The sequence below is a fragment of the Rhodnius prolixus genome, unplaced genomic scaffold (genome assembly GCF_049639745.1).
Source record: "Rhodnius prolixus isolate KJV_2025 unplaced genomic scaffold, Rpr scaffold_13, whole genome shotgun sequence".
NCBI classification, from domain to species: Eukaryota; Metazoa; Arthropoda; class Insecta; order Hemiptera; family Reduviidae; genus Rhodnius; species Rhodnius prolixus.
The window spans coordinates 10,779,744-10,799,315 of NW_027411583.1; the positions used below are offsets into that span (position 1 = coordinate 10,779,744).

At 35.3% G+C, this 19,572-nt stretch overlaps 1 protein-coding gene across 5 annotated transcripts in view; it reads left to right on the plus strand.

Moving 5' to 3' along the window:
• da (transcription factor daughterless) overlaps positions 1–19,572 on the plus strand; it is a 126,041-nt gene that overhangs the window by 58,648 nt on the left and 47,821 nt on the right. Inside the window, exon 1 of one of the 5 annotated variants that reach the window (XM_074116200.1) lies at positions 4,156–4,329. The exons of the other annotated variants lie outside the window; for them this stretch is intronic. Coding sequence (XP_073972301.1) covers positions 4,171–4,329 — 159 coding nt within the window. The 5' untranslated portion in view covers positions 4,156–4,170. Of the gene's footprint in view, positions 1–4,155; positions 4,330–19,572 lie in introns of those variants that run through there. 5 annotated transcript variants of the gene reach the window in all.

Consider the following 19,572-nt stretch of genomic DNA (forward strand, 5'->3'; position numbering starts at 1 on the left):
TATGTTAGGCGGTTATAGGCTAGGCCCGCAAAGCTAAGATGTATTGCGGTACTAGTCTAGGTCTTTGATTTTATTTAATGGTTAATATGAGAAATTTATAGTAAAGTATGTTTGCTAGTCGCCTCTGCTCACGACACCTAATTTGGTACTTAGATTTAAAGCATGCCTGAAAAAGTAGGCTATTACTTGCTTTACTTAAATCAGTTCTGTAAAAACAGTACTTCCGTTTGGGAAATTAATCTTCGATCTCAAATGTTTGGCAACAAAGATAAACCTCCATAATGTTAGTAAATAGGTCCGTATTAAAAGGCCCACCTAACAACCTCTTCCTTCCACTGTTTGCTAGTCGCCTTCGTCCACGACAAATAGGCGATAACTTTACTTTACTTTTTTTACTCTATGAAAAGTACGCGCTGCATTCTTCTGCAATCATTTGCAGCACCAGCACTACAACCAACAACTTTCCGAGGCTTACGTTCTGGTTTATTCTTTGTCTCGGGAAGTCCAGCCCAGCTAAGTCTGCTGTTCCCAGTTTACGGTACCATCAGCTCCACTCAGTTATAACATCCTCAAGATCATGGCTTGTTCTTTGCTTTCACCGACTTAAAACGTCTGTTACTGCTCCATAGATCTACTTGAAGATAGATCTTTTAAATTTGAGATGATTTAAGTTCATCATTTTTTTCTAATGTGTCCAGTACCTGGAAGTATCCATTACATTACATTAGAACTTTTTTGAATAAAATAATCGCCTATTTTTTCAGGCGATGCTTAACGTCCAACTACCAATTATAGGTGTCGTTGACGAGTAGTCATACGCGGGATCTCCCACTTACAAAGCCACGCTCTTGATCACTAAAGCAACTCCCGCCCCCTCATTTTTTTTTAATCATTCTTTTTTTGAGATTCAGGATATGATGTATACAGGTACTTCCGATTACTGTGCCGAACAATTAACATCATCGCAATTCTATTTAATTTACTGTAGTAAAAGAAGGTAAATTAAGGCACAGGTGAGTTTGGATAGAACAAGTAAAACGTACTAGCACTGCAAAAAAAACAAATTTTCGTACGGAAGGGAAATTAAAAGTTAAAACAGCTTTGCAATATTTCTTTAATCACTAGTGGTGAATGTATAATGAATGTATCACGAGATACATCTACATGTATCTCGTGATACATTCATTATTGGTGATTAAAGAAAGTTTGAATAGATTGGTTTGGTTTGGAAGTGAATTAATTCTGTAGTAGTGATTAGGGTGGCATTGGTACTGTGGAGGAGGAGTGGGGGTTAGTTAATGTGTAAACAATGACACAACAAGGGCCAATCTTCAGTAAGTAAGGGGGTGATTTACTTCTTGTACTACAAGTTCAACTAGTTAATATGGCGGTAGTTATCCATCTGTTGAGTTCAGTGTTGGTGGAGTTCAATAGTTTTACCAACCGTCACCACAGAAATGGGAGCCCCACACCATGTCCAATATAGTTGTTTATACTGGGAGTCACGTGCGGCGCAATGTTTGTGATGCTGTGTGTATCATCATCCTCATCATCATCATCCCTCCATTGGCAAACTCTTATCATCTCTCTCTCGCTCGCTTCACTCTACTCACAACACACTGGCACAGAGAAATAAGTGCACTAAATATCTCTTTGTACAGGACAGACATACGTACATGTGTACAATAAATATTCAAACTGTAGTCTGTCTCTGTCTCTCTCTCAGCTCTTTACAAGCGCGTTGATAGTTTTGCGTAATGTTACTGTCATCATCCTTCAACAGGATAACGCAGGACCAACTACAGACCAACATATGTACGTACAGACGAACCTACTTTTATAAAACTATTGCATTACGCTGTCTCTCTCTAACAATATCATAAAAGTAAGAGTCATTGCACTAATAATCCCAGCTTTTGTTTTTATAATAAAAAAAATAGGAAATAAAAAATTGCGGTAGTCTTGAAGATAATGTATGTTCTAGAGTTCTAGAGTAACCATCTGTTCCGGTCGGCTGATCTTCTTCTACTTCTTCTACTACTCCCATTGGCGCTACTCTCCTGGAAGTACCTGAATCCCCCTAAAAGATTCGTCATCACTCATACGTCATCTCCTGTCTAGCTTCTCCCCCTCATCCTTGCAAATTTGTACGTCTCACGACACCTAGAGTCGTCTTTCAAGACATCTTTTCTTGGGATGTTTAAATAATAATTAGTAATAATCAAAGAGTCACTTCCGGTCACGAATTTCTTTAAAATTTTGGAAATTTTGCACCTTCATAAATTGCGACTTTCTCGGAAGTGCCTTCAATCGAATTGTCTTGGAAAAATCAATTCTGTAAGGCGTCACGATAGCCGGAGCGGTTATAGGCTAGACCCGCAAAGCTAAGATGTATTGCGGTACTAGTCTAGCCCTTGGATTTTATTTAATGGTTAATATGAGTTTATAGTAAAGTATGTTAGGCGGTTATAGGCTAGACCCGCAAAGCTAAGATGTATTGCGGTACCAGTCTAGCCCTTGGATTTTATTTAATAGTTAATATGAGAAATTTATAGTAAAGTATGTTTGCTAGTCCCCTCTGCCCACGACACCTAATTTGGTACTTAGATTTAAAGCATGCCTGAAAAAGTAGGCTATTACTTACTTTACTTAAATCAGTTCTGTAAAAACAGTACTTCCGTTTGGGAAATTAATCTTCGATCTCAAATGTTTGGCAACAAAGATAAACCTCCATAATGTTAGTAAATAGGTCCGTATTAAAAGGGCCACCTAACCACCTCTTCCTTCCACTCTCTTCCCCACAGGAAGTACCTTTTAATCGAATTTTGTTTCGAATAAAAGTTTTAGATCTTCGAGAGCTACTTTGCTTCTTTCCGGTTCTTGGGATATTGCTCCAAAAATTGAAGTCAGTTCACCAAAACAAGATATAAAGTTTAAACTTCCTATATATATTTAGTTAAAATGGTTTAGTTTTATTAAGGATTCAAGATTGGCGAGGAATCGGTCCAAATAAAAAACAACAACTCGTCTTTTTGCCAACGTTTCGACAAATATTATTGTCTTCTTCAGGGCCTTAATACAAAAAAATATAAAACAATTTAGAGAATTGAAAAATCAGTAATACTTATAAAAATATATATAAATAAAATACAATAAATTTTATATAATTATTGAAACTTTCGGGTTGGTTTGAGTTGCAGAAAACTCAAAAGAGTCAGAACTGGGGAACAGGAATATATATAAAGATATAACGGGACTTATAAGGGAATTTTGGTAATGACAATGGGACAGATACAATAGACTAATTTAAAATGTTCAAATCATTCTAGGCTCCCTATACAAAGAGAGTTCGAAATCTTTCTGTAGTAGAGCTTAGGTTTATGTTACACTTACGTACATTCACATTTATTTTGGAAACTGTGGAAACTCGGCAACCAAAATTGGTTACTATTTTTTATACTTACTGTTTAAGGCAGATATATTTCCAGCATTCTTAGTTAGCAAAGCCTCCTCTGGATAAATTGATGCAGTTTTAAACTGTGAGTATATATATATATAGTATGCTGAGCAGAGAGTGGGGGGGGGATTAAGTAGGGGAAGATTGACTGTAAAATACTAGTAGTAAATAGTGGTGGGGATTGAGGAGAAGGAGGTGGAGGAGCCATTCTTGTTAAGTTTGCCGTCGTCTCCGGCCGCTGTCTCACATTCATTCTCTTCGCATTTACTCTACCAACACTGAGAAGGTTATAGTGTGGTTGGCTTTTTTCTCTCTCTCTCTCTCTCTCTCTCTCCGCCAACTAAAGTGGTGGGGATAAAATGAAGTTTGTTCAAAGTACTGTGGTGGGTAAAGCAACGTGCTTTTTAGTACTACATATGGTTCAGTTCTCTTTTAACCGGTCTAATTCAATGTTAACGTCTTTTTTTGTTTTCTTTTTAAAAATGCAGAGCGCACCATGATCGTATTGTTTTGTTTATCTTTGCAGTTGTCTTAAGTTCTTTTTTTGTTTTTTGGTTAAAATTATGTATTACTATTTATTGTTTTTACTGTGTTGTTATTCAGTGTTTTACTTAGATATAAATATCACCATATAATTAGAAAAAAAACTCTAGTTAACAAATTATTTTTTTTTATTAATTTTATTAAAAAAAAAAAAAAAAAAACAACCAAAAATGATGATGGACAAAGATTATTTATATGGGAAATTGGGTTCTGATGCTGCGTTGCTTGGCAACGGAAGATATACTTTGGAATTAATTAAATCACCACTAGAAAATAATAACGCACCACCACAATATGATCACCATCAGTTTTTGCAGATAAAACATGAGGTAGCTACATATACATTTTTTTCCCCCGTATATATTATTATATATTATATTTAGCAGTATACTGTAATTTAACATGTGTGATTTCCGCGCTTAATTCTCCTCCCGCCTTACCCGCCAAAAAAAAAAAATCAGTTTCAAGTTTCTCTCTGTGTGGGGGCGATTTAATAAATTAAAGGCTTCCTTTTTATATATATATATATATATATATATATATATATAGCGATATATACAAAATCCTTTTTACAATTAAGCAGGCAGTGTAGAATATGTAAATAATTATTATGAAGGCACTGGTTTAAAAAAAAGAACAAAAAACAAATCTATGTTGTTGTTTTTTGCTACCCCTTGTCCACCACATAGTACTCTTTCTCTTTCTGAAAATAACATGTGGACTATTATGTGTATAGGGAACCAACAGGTAGTTAGAGGTTTCTACCATGTGTTCTTGTCGACGTCGTCGTCATCATCATTCCAGCCCCCAGGCTCCTGCTATACAATGGAGAAGTTCGAAATCTTTCTGTTGTAGGATCTTATTTATTTAATTTTTTGTGGTTTTTCTTCTCTTCTAGTTTCTTTGTTTCTCGTATCATTTATTTCCGTTTTTCGTACTTTACTTTCTCTTACGCTTTGTACAAAAAAAAAATCATGCAGATTTTGTATTTTAAAATTTATTAAGAGCTTCGGGTCTATTTTTTGAGGAGGACTCCTCTTTTTTGGTGATAAAATTGATCTTGGCGAGATCTACGAAAGATCAAAGTATACTTTTCTTTTCGTTGTCTGAAATCGTCAACCATTTTTACTTGTTTCGATCTTTTTTTTCGAGCCATTTCCCCTTAATGGCTTCTCCAGTTGTTTTGCTTCTAAACTTTTTTTTTTTTTTACTAATTCCATGATAATGGGAGATTTAAAAAAAAAAATTATTAGCACCATTTTTTTTTCCAGTTAAATCTACAATAATTCTGGTAGGATGAGTTATGGTTGAATTTCACTTCAAAGTTTTTGCCCCATTTTGTGTACATTGTACAGTGTTACCACCTGGTAATAATTAATAAGAAACCAAATGTGCAAAGTAGGATGAAAAAATAATTGCCATTTCAGTCGTGATACATTTATTATGCCGCGAGCTTTCGCCCCTAGGGACTAGGTCCATCTTCAGGGCTGTGGTATATGTTTACAGATTGTTAACAGATGATTCCATTAAAATGAATATGTATAATGTAACGAAATTTTACAAAAAATTATTTACCTAGTTTACAAAGTAATATTTTTATATCATTAAAGGGTATGGTGTGTCTTCTTTCTTGTGTCTGTTCATGGGTCTGAGTGTGATCGGTTTTAACTGAGTTTTGGTTGTGAGGAAAGTCAGTGTTGCCAATTGTCAAGTATTTTTGTAGTAAGTTTGCCGTATAAATTGTTTAAATTGTTCGTGTCTGTTTTTTGAAATTTAAACTGTTTTCTGTCTTAGATATGTATATCATAAATGATAAATGTATCACGACTGAAGTGGCAAGTATTTTTTCATCCTACTGAAACTATGAATCAAATCACCAAAAATAATAAAAACCACAAATGCGCAAAGTTAAAGAAAACTTTGACTGGTCGAAAGTGCCAACTTATTTGAAGTTGACTTAATTGAAGTGGACAACGTCCCCCTATGATTTTATAGTAACTTTTAAGTATTTTAAATTTGCTATTAAGCTTACACACGCTTTTGAGCAAGTGAGTCAACCATAAAAGTAATTATAATAATATTAACGACAAAATATAGAAATAAAAATAAAATAAGAAATACAAAAGTAAAAAACTAAAAGAAAATAAGAGTATTAAAACTTCTTAGAACAAAAAATAATTATTTCTTCAAATAAGAGAACCAAAACAAGATGCTTGCGAATAAAATATAATGTTCAAAATAACATACGACATACAGTGGGTCAAAAAAAGTATTCATACACTTAAGTTTTCTTACTTAACTACTGAACTTTTGTTTCTAGGATGACTACTTGTTCAGCACTGAAATCGAAGGTAGTAACAATGAATTTAATGCTCTTCATTTTCTTATATAAACATAAAGACTCGATTAAAAAGCAGAAAAATAATTTATTGTCTGCAAAATAAGTATTCATACACTCAGTCTGAATGTTGTAATTAACGCAAAACTAAAGACCTAATATTTTGTAAGCAACCCTTTGCATTTGTTATTGCCTGAAGCCTCCTTGGCATAGATTCCACCAGGTTTAGTGTCTCTTGAGATGTGATTTCTGCCCCATGATTTCTTTAAATTGGTTATGAGCTCTTTTCTGGAAGAACTTTTCAATAGGGTTTTTATTTTTCTGCTTTTTACTCAATTCTTTATGTTTATAAAAGAAAATGAGAGCATTAAATTCATTGTTACTATCTTCGATTTCAGTGCTGAACAAGTCGTCATCCTAGAAACAAAAGTTCTGTAGATAAAGTAAAAAAACTTAGTGTATGAATACTTTTTTGACCCACTGTACTTATGATCATTATATCGTATACTTAAATCGTACATACTTATGAGCAGAGAAATCAACACAAACTAAAAGAGAAACTATTCTCCCAAAAGAAAAATTCTAAGAGACAGTTTACAATAATTGTACATGGCATTTATCTGATCTTTAGCATTTATGGTTAATAATTTTTCAAACAGAAAATTCTTTTGGAGCATGGAAAATTGGTTGCCAAAAAAGAAAAATTGAAAGAAAGTAAGGATCTAAGCTGCTGTTGGACGAGTTTTACAATTGGAAAAGAGAAATGCATTATTGAATTTTCACAAGAAGAGGAGCAAATTAAGCAGAATATCATTGCAGTCAAATGTAAATGTGTGGATCCGTTTTTAACGAAAGTTTTTGGGCATTTTATTCTGGCAAAGACGCGACGTATTTGAGTAACTTAGGCGAGAAACTCTTTACTTGAATTCACTTGGTTATACCATTAAATAATATCCTAAGCCAAAACGGGAAGAGAAGCCGAACCCATTTTTCGCAGTTCATCCCAGCGTGGCGATCCGCTGGTCTAACCAAACCTCTCTCGGGGCAACGTAACGCCTACAATTTTGCTAAAGACAAAACAATTATTTGCAACATTTTCCCCTTTAAGATTAAAAGAGCACCTCCTAGAAGTTTTAGGTTGAAATATACCTCTAATGTGCCATTTTTTTGGGGGGGCCATTTTAAAGTTCCCAAATTTATTTGTACACTGTGCTACAAGGTGTGTGTACTTTTAAAAAGTCCTCAACCGGGAAGTAGCCTGTAAGTCTCAATTGATTTTTCTTTCTTTTGTTGAGATTTTCCTGAAAATTGACTCAAAAGAGTGTTCGCTCTAAAGTTCCTATATTCCATTTCGTACACTTTATATGTTGGATTGCATTCTAGAGGAATGTACGTACGTACGAACGGTTTTTCATCGACGGTTCGTAATAAAATTACAATAAGGCTTAAATATTCGTAGTTTTTATTTGTGGGAAGTTTATAAGGTGAGCTTTTATGGTGATGGATATTGGATAAAGAAAATCACAACTACAATAAATAAATTAAACCAGAAAAAAAAATAACATAACCATTTTTATTAATTAATTAAATTAATTTAAAGGAAATCTATATTAATTTAAATAAATACGCGCATATATTTCTGTTTTTTTTTTTTTTTTTTTTAAGTAGCGATGAAGTTAGGTTGGTACTATGAGAGCAGATGGTTCCCCTAACCCTGGGACATTTCAGAGAGGGGAGAAACTGAGGAGAGAGAGAACTCTTTATAAGAGAATTGAAACTCTTGTTAACGTAAAAACGTTTTATTTATTCTAGTTATTCTCTCACTTGCTCACGCACCTCAATTTATTCTTTATTCTTTTTAAAGGCTCCTTTTTTTTATTCTCCTACTCTTTTGTAACAAAAATTCTCATGGTAGTTATCTGTATAAAATAAATAAATAAAATTCTACGTAGTTATCTTTATTAAAAATAAATTAATAAATTATTTGTACTTATAATTTGTTAAACAATAATTATATGGTTTGGTAGGATGGTACTTTGCGCAAAAATGATTTTGAGAAGAACACCTTAATGTCTCTCTCCTGGCACCTTGGAATTGTCCTGGGAAGAAGGAATATCAGGGCCATTGGCGCCTTGGGCTCTTTTTCCCGTTCTCTCGTTACGAAATAACACTATTGATAACCCGTAAAGTGAGCTGTAAGAAGCTCCTAGTTTGAGAAAATCGTAAGGGATCAGTAGCAAGCAGGTTTCAGGATTCCTCCTTATGGGAATCCAGTATGTTAGCCACTTAGCTTTAACGAAGACCAATTTTTTTTATTTCAATTAAAAGTAATTTAGATCTACGTGTGTGTAATTGGAAGGAAATCTTCAGAAATAGGAAATCTCTAAAATGTGACGGAAGTTTAGTTAGTGAAGTGGTATGTACTTCCTGTTAAAATGAGTCCAGATATAAATATGTTATTGAAATTACGAATTTTAAGGAAATAATTCAAGAAATGAAGTCGAATTTTGTACTTTACAACTGATTAATATATTTCTGATGATGCATGCAAGTTCGAAGCTTGTTAAGGGCACAATATAAATGCCTGTTACAAATAGATAAAATTAAGTGTTATAAGGAAACCGCTTCACCAGCTGTTTAAACTTACACTTACACGCTGAACTATCGATATTTTTTTTTGTTTCAAATTCTTATCGATAAAAGTAGAATTTAGTGTTGAAGATGTCGCATATTAATAATTAGAAATCAATAGTTTAAAATCGATTGCAGGAAATCTAAGTTAAATGTGAAGATTCGATTTTAAGATTTTACCGGAGTATTGAGGTGTCTGAGGAGTAGAAATTTAAAAGACTGGTAATGTCCTTAAAAATAAACCCGAATCCACTTATTGCTATATTCAAGTTAAGAGTCACGAATGTCGAAATTTCTCGACTGTAAATTTTATTAATAAGTTAAAATAAGAAGAAGAAAAAAAAATGGTGCGTCAACTATGTGAGTAAATTTAAAACCCCACAGAGGGATAAATCTTAGCCGAGAAAACGTCCGCTCTACGTTCAGGTAGTTCCTCGCCAGTTACACAGGTATAAAGGAGAGCCTGGACCTCTTGGGGGCCCTCAGGATGTAATAATGTACCCCCCTCCTTCGCCCCTAGTCAATGTTCTGCACATATCTCCCTCTCTCTCTCTCTCTTCTCAACGTGTTTTTGTTCGGTACTTGAGTTATATACCCAGCTGTTGGGTTAATGTAACCGGATTTCCGTTTTATATAGTTTCGGTTTTTATTCGTTTTATTTAACGGATTTTATTTTATTTTTCTATTTTTTTAAAGTTACAGTCTCTTAGAGTAATTAAAAGAACTAGATCGTTCTTCTACGCTCAGTCTCTTCTTGTTTACAATTGATTATCATCCAATGGGGGGGGGAACCGCTGAACTTGCCCTGTGGATTTCCGAACCCTTAAGAAGTGGAATCCTGGAAACAGATCCGGTTTGATCTCTCACATGGACTTTCTTTTTTCTGTTACGAATCGGATTATACGGAAATGACTTTTAAGTAGGGACCAATACAATTGTTCCCCGTAACGTAGTGCAGCAACAGAGAGTAAAAAATAAGGATTTATTATTTATAGAGTAATCCACTTTGGGCCAGTTGTTCATTTCCTATTTGGTACCGGGTCGGTTCTGAGGCGCCACAGTAGCCGGGCGGTTATAGGCTAGACTCGCAAAGCTAAGTTGTATTGCGGTACTAGTCTAGCCCTTGGATTTTATTTCATGGTTAATATGAGAAATTTATAGTAAAGTGTGTTAGGCAGTTATAGGCTAGACCCGCAAAGCTAAGATGTATTGCGGTACTAGTCTAGCCCTTGGATTTTATTTAATGGTTAATATGAGAAATTTATAGTAAAGTATGTTAGACAGTTATAGGCTAGACTCGCAAAGCTAAGTTGTATTGCGGTACTAGTCTAGCCCTTGGATTTTATTTAATGGTTAATGTGAGAAATTTATAGTAAAGTATGTTAGGCAGTTATAGGCTAGACTCGCAAAGCTAAGATGTATTGCGGTACTAGTCTAGCCCTTGGATTTTATTTAATGGTTAATATGTGAAATTTACAGTAAAGTATGTTAGGCGGTTATAGGCTAGACCCGCAAAGCTAAGATGTATTGCGGTACTAGTCTAGCCCTTGGATTTTATTTAATGGTTAATATGAGAAATTTATAGTAAAGTATGTTAGGCGGTTATAGGCTAGACCCGCAAAGCTAAGATGTATTGCGGATTTTATTTAATGGTTAATATGAGAAATTTACAGTAAAGTATGTTTGCTAGTCGCCTCCATCTATGACACCTAATTTGGTAGTTGGATGTAAAGAACATGCCTGAAAAAATTAGGTAATTACTTCACTTTTTACTTTACTTTACCAGGTCGGTTCTGTAGAGGCAATGTATCTGCAATACTCCACCTGTTCTGAAATAAAATGGTCGTGCTGCACAATTAGAGCCATCCCAGTATAATCGTCATTAGTACCCTAAAACAATTATCCAGTATCCCGTTGAACTATTGGAAATTTCTTTGTCAAATTTCAGTTATCTATCCTGTGGCTCCCACGGGGTACGTATGTCTTTGCTCTAGGTCATCTTATTCACACCATAAATTCATTTACTGTAACTGAAATCCACACTAATGACTCGTTGCCATCATAACCCTGATGTTGCGAAAAAACCCTCCTACCGGAAGTGGCCCAACCTATTTCCCTTTCGGAAGACATTAAACTTGCTTAAGATCCTTTTTTTTTTAATATGGTAATTATGTGAAACAAATAATGCAACAGAAAAAACACTAAATTAATGCCTAATACAGAATGGAGGTAATTTATAAACAAATTAAGGTCAATAAGTGAGCCAATGTCTATTCTGATTACATAGATATAGCTCTAACAAGTTAATTGGGCGCCCTTCCCCCTCGCTGTAATGAGAAATTCATTTATGGAATAACTTTTGAAAGTATTTCAATATTAAACCTTTCCCCATCTTCAGAACTTTTTCTTAATAAAGTAGTTTTTTTTTTTGTAATAATTGTGATGATTGCGGTAAGAAAAAGTCTTACGAGGGGTAAGATAAATTAGATTCTCTTCCCGAGGGAACATCGATCTCTGAAGAAGACCACAAACCCCGGAATTTCGGCTCACCAATAAGTAGAATGTAAAGATGATATTTCCAGAAGCATGGATAAATCGCCAAGAAGGACAGGTGTGCGAGTTCGAGTAGTTCCTGCTGCTGCTGTTGAAAAAGAATCCCTTCTACCCTTAGAAGATTTTTTTCTAAGGAACCTTTAAAATCCATCAACAGAAATTTTTAAAAGAATGGACACGGCCTACCATATCTTTTTTTCTTCTTCTTCTTGTACGACAGTTGGTACTAGTGGTTCAGCTGTTTCAACGGTAACAGAAGGGCTTCTCCTTAGGATCCTTTTACCTCAGCCTCTTTGCGCACACTTATCTGGTGGAAGGCTTTGGATAGTTAGTTTAGGGTCAATTTTTGGTTTACCAGCTCTACACATCCTCACATTCGTGTGCCCAGTGATGGAAAAATCTCCCTTTTCTACAAGTAAAGTTAATTGTCTCCAGATATGTTGGCCATTAAAGTATTTTTTGGGGGAGGTTCTGTATAGAGAATATTTGCGTAACAAGTCCATAAAAGTTATCTTTTTACTGCAGCTTAGATAGAGGAGATGCTGTTCTGTGATATTCTTCCAAGTCTTCTTAATCATTATATTGTCATTTGATTTTGTGGGACAGTGTTTGGTGAAGCGTCAGGGCGAAATTGTCTTGGAATAGGATCGAATCTCTTAGACTCCCGGATTTAATTGCCTGTCTATTTCTGGAACAATTTCACTTTTTCATTGATGGTTTCGCTGATTTTCAAAAAAAAAAAAAAAAAAAATGCAATCACCCTAAGCAAGGTACTTTTTTAAAAAAAAATTATTATTATTAATATATTAGTTTGGCAATTATTTAGGGGGGGCTTTCAGTCTTGTCCAGCCATTTACCCATGACGTTTTGCTATTTTTATTACATCACAAGTTCTCGATTTGATCCAAAAATTACGCCAATTTTTTGTTTTCGCAAATACTGTGATTAAAACAAACTTCCTAACATGAAAATGATCGCAATTGGTTCAATTTGTAAGGTATCCTTGAGCTTTTTGAGTATTCAAGTTGCAGAAGATTGGTTAAAGTGAAAACTATAGCGAAGTTGGACTTCCGGATTAAAAGGTATTTCGATCGTTACTTTCTAGCCAATAGCCTCCGCCCTAGTAGCCCTGGTAGTGGCCAATGCAATGCAATTTTAGTAACCTACTAACGGCTTTACGTAGTAACTATCTACATAGCCATAATTACGAATCAAGTTCCTAAATTAATCAATTGATAGAATAAAATGTAATCAATTTAAGACATAATGTGTAAAATGTTTATTTAAATTAATTGGATGTAGTTTTTGATTTAAACCGTTGCAGTAACATTTGTGAATGAGATGTACATATATGTGTAAGTGGGTAGGTATGTGTAGGTTAGAATTGGAAGATCTAGTTGCTTGTGGAAGATCTATGGTTATAGTAGAGTAGTGGCAGTGGTTTGAGAGATGGGACATGAACGAGCGTGTAGAATGCAAGCAGCTCAACGACTTGAGACATTGGGAGAGTAAGATCCATCCTCTCTTACGGTAGTATATACGTTCAACTTGAGTAAAAACTAACCTTAAAAGGAAGAAAAAAAAAAGGACAAGGTTTTTGAGTGTAAGTATGGTGTGATGGTTTGAAGTCTTCTTGTATATATAGGCGCGTGTGTCTGTTTAAATGTCTGAGAGGGCCCGTTGGTTGTTGTATTATAGTGAGGATCCCTTTCTCTTAGGGCTGCTCTAGAACTGGAAGCTCCATTGGCTACACCCTGTGACTGTCTCTCTTGCTCCGTCTACAAGAACATAATGGCCAGGACACGACAGATGTTTGTATGGTTCCCTCCTCGTCCTTCATCATTTCACTGCCACCACCACACACACTAGCACCTCCTCCTCTCCTTCTAACACATTGTAGTGAGTTGTGCTCCTCCGTGCTCTCTCTTCGTGGGTACCTGCAGTTCCCAATCCTCTTTACATCTTTCCACATTTCTTCTTCTTACTTTCTACATAAATTTATCTAAATTTTCTTCTCTCAATTCTCAACACCTAGCTTGACACAGGGAACATTGATATTAGCAGGAAAATCAATTATTATGGATATATAAACTTGATAGTAACACATTTCAATAGTGCAAAACTATAAAAGGTCTAATAGTTGGTTGTGCCACTGTTGGTTGCGGTTCTGCGTCTCCAAACAGGCTTTACGGCCAACTAACTAATTAGGGGTTTCGGGAACGGTGAATGTACTTAACAATAAAGTTCTTATATTAAACATTAAAATCCAAGATCTTGGCCTGGAATAGAACCCAAGTACCGCAATAATTCTTAGCTTTATGGGCCTCGCCTCTAATCGCTATCTCGGCGCCTCAGTTCTGCGACTTAAGAAAGATTCAAAGCGTCGCTAAAATTCCAAATATCTGAAGTAAAGCAAAGTAATTGCCTATTTTTTCAGGTGACTTTACATCCAACTATCAATTAGGTGTCGTGGACGGAGGCGACTAACAAACATAACATACTTTACTATAAATTTCCCATATTAACTATTAAATAAATTACAAGGCCTAGACTAGTACCGCAATACCTCTTAGCTTTGCGGGTCTAGCCTATAACCGCCTAACATACTTTACTGTAAATTTCTCATACTAACCATTAAATAAATTACAAGGCCTAGACTAGTACCGCAATACCTCTTAGCTTTGCGGGTCTAGCCTATAACCGCCTAACATACTTTACTGTAAATTTCTCATACTAACCATTAAATAAAATCCAAGGTGTAGACTAGTACCGCAATACATCTTAGCTTTGCGGGTCTAGCCTATAACCGCCTAACATACTTTACTATAAATTTCTCATATTAACCATTAAATAAAATCCAAGGGCTAGACTAGTACCGCAATACATCTTAGCTTTGCGGGTCTAGCCTATAACCGCTCGGCTACCTTTGCCCTTATCTAAAGTACTAATTTGCTAATTTGAAAATGCCTTCCATTAATATCCTCTGCGTAAGCTTTTGTTAGAGGCAAATTTGTAGTGCGTTCTCTGAGGTATGGTGTTTAGCACCGCCCAAGAAAGTCATGTGAGTCACATCAGAGCTTCTCTTTTTTCATGTTACGAGGGCTAAAACTTTATTTTATTACACTTTAATAAATCTATTTATAAAATGATACGATAATTTTTGTAGTGTATGACGAAGAAGTGGTAACAAAAACTGACACCACAGTCAGCTGTGGGAGAAAGTATGGCGGCCTGCTAGGGAGGTTGCATGGCGAGGAGCTGTAAGGTTATTAAGTGTATCAGCCACTTAACACCTGGCTTCAATCTCACGCTGATAGTGAACATTGCTGCTACTCATATCCGTCTCAAAATTCCAGGGACCTGGGGCCGCCTCCTCCCACTATTCGCAGATTTTTTTGCTATTTTCATTTACTCTTGTTTTTACTCGTTTTGTAAAAGCATTATGAGTTTGTCAAATTTTCAAAATTGCCTTTTCATCAAAAAACTTTTTCCCAGAGAGAGGGAGAAAGAGAATTTTCCGGAAGATCTGAATAGTGAAACTGACCGGATGTCGCCATGAAAATTGATTTTTATGGAGGGTTCTATAAAATTGTAATAAAATCGTCATACAATCTCCTGAAGTGTTTTACTCCATCGTTAGAGAGGTTCCTTTTATATGCACAATTTTGAAAACAATAAATATTAAGTACAAATCCCAAGTCTGAAAAATAATTTTTTTTTTATTTATTTATTTTTTAACGTTAACACTGAGTCGCCCTTCTTTTACGTAATTTAATTTCCGTTCTTTGGAACTTCAAATTCGTCCAATAAAAGACAGTTTCCCTTTTCTTTTGCTTACGTCATAACTAAAACAAAAAGAACGCTGTAGGAGGAAGCTAGATTTGTTCATGACGTCATTATTTCCCCCTACAAAAAAAAAATTGCATCAAACCAAAGTCAAAAATACATAAATAAGCTTAACATAAACCATTTTGTTAGGTAAATTGAAATAAAATGGCGAGTGTCTAGGAAAATTAAAGAGACCACCAAAAAAAGGAAATCACATTCTGTTTATTAGCATTTCCGGTTGGACTGATATTTTTTTCAATTGATAATTTTGATTAGATACTTCCTACTCGGAGAATAATTTAGAACCATTTTCGAAAAAAAAAAAAAACGAAAACTGTAAAAATCAATTTAATAAAACGACACTTCCGGTTTTAAAGGAATGCCGTTCACAAAAATGCCCCTTACTTCTAAAAGTGCCGGAAAAATTATTTTTCCCAGGAAAATAACGGTTGCAGAACTATTGGCTTCCTGTGGGTTTATCATGAAATTTTAGAGATGATCTTGGTGAGAATTATTTTTGAGGAAAACCAAAAAAAAAGAGTAGAAAATCGTTTAATACGGCACTTCCGGTTCGCTGATTTGGTAGGAATTTTCACGTCTGCACAAAATGGCTATATGTGTTTTTCCGTTTTTTCCAAGAATTTTTCTTCCAACAGAATTACATGTCCTGAGTTTCCATTTACGGCTTTTTCCATTTTCCTTTAGAAATTCATCTTAATTTGTATATTAACACCAAAAAAAGAAAAATGGTTAAATTCGATAATTTGTCTTTCACAATTTAATATTAGAAGTACTCTAGCAACAGCGTCCATAATCTGTTGTTTATAATTCTCTCTCTCTCTTATCTTCTAAGAAACGAAAAAGAAATATGTGCAACGTTATGCAGTTAGATTGCATTCTTTATGATTTAAATTGCTAGAAAGGTAATAAGACGATCTAGAATAATACAACTGTGAGATTCATTTGTGTTTATATCTCCACTTATTTGTTTACATGCGGGTTTTTTTTTAGCCTTCAGTACATATATTTTTTTTGTTCACAATTGTATTTTTAAGTTCAAAGAAACAATATCTAGTAAAATCGATAGGGCTCACTGAATCGTTCTGAATAGTAATCGATTCCGGTAATCGATTTTATTTCTTTTCTTTCACAAACTGCCAAACATATCGTAATTTTTTCACTAACATTAAATTAATTCTCTTAACATTTTAATTCTTAGTTGGTTGGCAGTGCTGTTCCATTTATTGAAATGACGTAAGGATTTAGAGGGAAGCCTACTCCTTCACGGTTCCTTAAATCTGCCGCAATATTAATTTTGCTGGATTCAGACTCCAGGAGTTTTAGCAATATTATATTATAATGGCATGCGTAATTGTTTGTAAGTTATATCCAATAATACCCGTGCCATTCATAACTGCTTTATAATCAGAATTCTTAGGAAAATGTTTTAAAAGAAGGAAAAAAATTGTCGGTCGACTTGATGACGATGCTACAGAGAGAGGATTTGCGAATCAATTGGCCCCAATAATTCTCCCAATTATGTAACCTGCTCTACCTACGTTCGCACGCAAGCACATCACCTAGATGTTCTGGTTGCCAATGAGGAGAATCATACTCTTCTCACGGATGATGCTTTTGAAGAAATTGTAGTAGGATCCTTTATGTAAGGGGAACATTTCGCAGAACTCCACAAAGTGACGTCACCCCAGGTTATAGGTGCACACCCTCCTACTATGACGAAGTGTCGTGACGTAGTTATTGGATTGGGGGGTGGGGGACAATGCATCTATCAGTGCACCAACCACACTTCCTCCGCGTCCTTTCCTGTCTATCCAACACCTTGTCGTCATTCTCTCCCTGGCTTCTTTCTGGAAGGTACATTATTTACTATCCTATTATAGTAGTAAGCACTTCTATCTTGTTCTGCTGTTTAACCACACACTTTAAGGAGTTGTACTTCTTATTTACTCCAACTGAGAGCAAGTATTTGCGATAGATGCAAAAGAAAAATGCCATTTGAAGTTTTCGGAGTTCCGGGAAGTGGTGTTTATATGTACAATACAATACTTCTTCTTGGAGATTCCAAAGAAATGAAAGCGTACGGGAAAATGCTATTAATTAATCCGAATTTAGAGACCAAATTTATTTTAAGACTTATCTCCAGAAGACGCTATTTTAATGCATTAATACAATGAAAAGCTGACGTCACGGATCACGTCATAATTTTTTAGGTAACTCTAGTTCTGATGAATGTAATGCGTGTACAGCAGAACGGAAATTGTGTATTTATTTCATATGTGTACAGTAGAATGATCTTCGACAATCGGTTTGCACTGAATAAGTAAGGTTACAAGAGGTCATGATGTACGCGACGTAAGTGAAGTTAACCAAACTGGTCACTGTAGGTACCTCTGATCATGGATGAAAGTTCGGTGTGACCTTCAGGGATACAATAAACATGAATGCTACCAATATAATCAATGATATTGACCAGCATTGTAGATCTAACCACATATTTTTGGTTTCATCTTGTTCTTTTGGTACTTTACTCACTCGTACAAAGCACTGTAAAGTACCCTTCTCGAAAACGAGAATATTTCGGGTGAGAAAAATCGATAATGAAAATTTGACTTGATCGTAGTATTTCTTGTGTTACTAAGTAAGGTTATAAGTTTTGGGATTACGGTGATGTTATGATGTAATCTCTATGTAATGATTTGGAAGTAAATTGTGCTATGCTTGTCTTTAAAAGCTTTGTGATGGTGGGAGAAGGGTAAGAGAGATAACCGAGCTCATCCTCTATCTTAACTACCCGCCTACCTCCCCTATATTGGGTTGTCGGTGTGTGCTTCGGTTAGTTACACCCCCAACAACGTGTTAGTACTGGAAATTTCCAATTGTTTACTCCATTGATTCTCCAGGCTGGATGATCTTTAGGGAGCGAGGTAATAATAAATCATGGTTAACGTTGATATCTACACCTCTCACTTGGAACCATGAACGGCTACAATCTAAAAAAAAAAAAAAAACACCTACCAGTACATAGTTCCTCACTACCTACCTATCTGCTCGTAAACTAACTTTTATAGGTGCTTTTAGGGATCGGGGGCGGCGGGGAGGAACTTAGTGGGCGGAAGAGCCCCCAAAAGTCTTAACCCCCTTAATGAAATTATAATAATCACAATGGCAAATATCGTGGGGGAGGGGGTAAATTGATTCGCTTGTGGCAGTCACGTTCGTCGTCAGTAAGTACTCTCAGTGAGCTACAGGCAGTCGGTGAGCTTTATGCCCCTACGATAAGCGTTATTGCTTCAATAAAATAGAAATATTAATAAAATTTACTTACTAATATAGTAATATCACCCAGTATAAAAAATAAAATAGTAAACGATAAAGAATTACAAAATAATGTAACCAGTAGCTAATAGACTTCGAATACGATGTACTTTACTCCTTAGAGAGTATGCAATACAAGGAATACACCACTACAGAAAGTATGTTAACTAACATACCTCGAGTTATAATCAGGAGCAATTTACCTATTCTGCAAATAGTTGGTTTACTCCTTTTAGAGAGTACGCAATACAAGGAATACACCATTACTGAGCGTAACTAACATACCTCGAGTTATAACCAGGGGCTATTTACCTAGTCTGCAAAATAGTTGGTTTACTCCTTTTAGAGGAGAGTATGCAATACAAGGAATACACCACTACAGAAAGTATGTTAACTAACATACCTCGAGTTATAACCAGGGGCTATTTACCTAGTCTGCAAAATAGTTGGTTTACTCCTTTTAGAGGAGAGTGTGCAATACAAGGAATACACCACTACAGAAAGTATGTTAACTAACATACCTCGAGTTATAACCAGGGGCTATTTACCTAGTCTGCAAAATAGTTGGTTTACTCCTATTAGAGGAGAGTGTGCAATACAAGGAATACACCACTACAGAAAGTATGTTAACTAACATACCTCGAGTTATAACCAGGGGCTATTTACCTAGTCTGCAAAATAGTTGGTTTACTCCTTTTAGAGGAGAGTATGCAATACAAGGAATACACCACTACAGAAAGTATGTTAACTAACATACCTCGAGTTATAACCAGGGGCTATTTACCTAGTCTGCAAAATAGTTGGTTTACTCCTTTTAGAGGAGAGTATGCAATACAAGGAATACACCACTACAGAAAGTATGTTAACTAACATACCTCGAGTTATA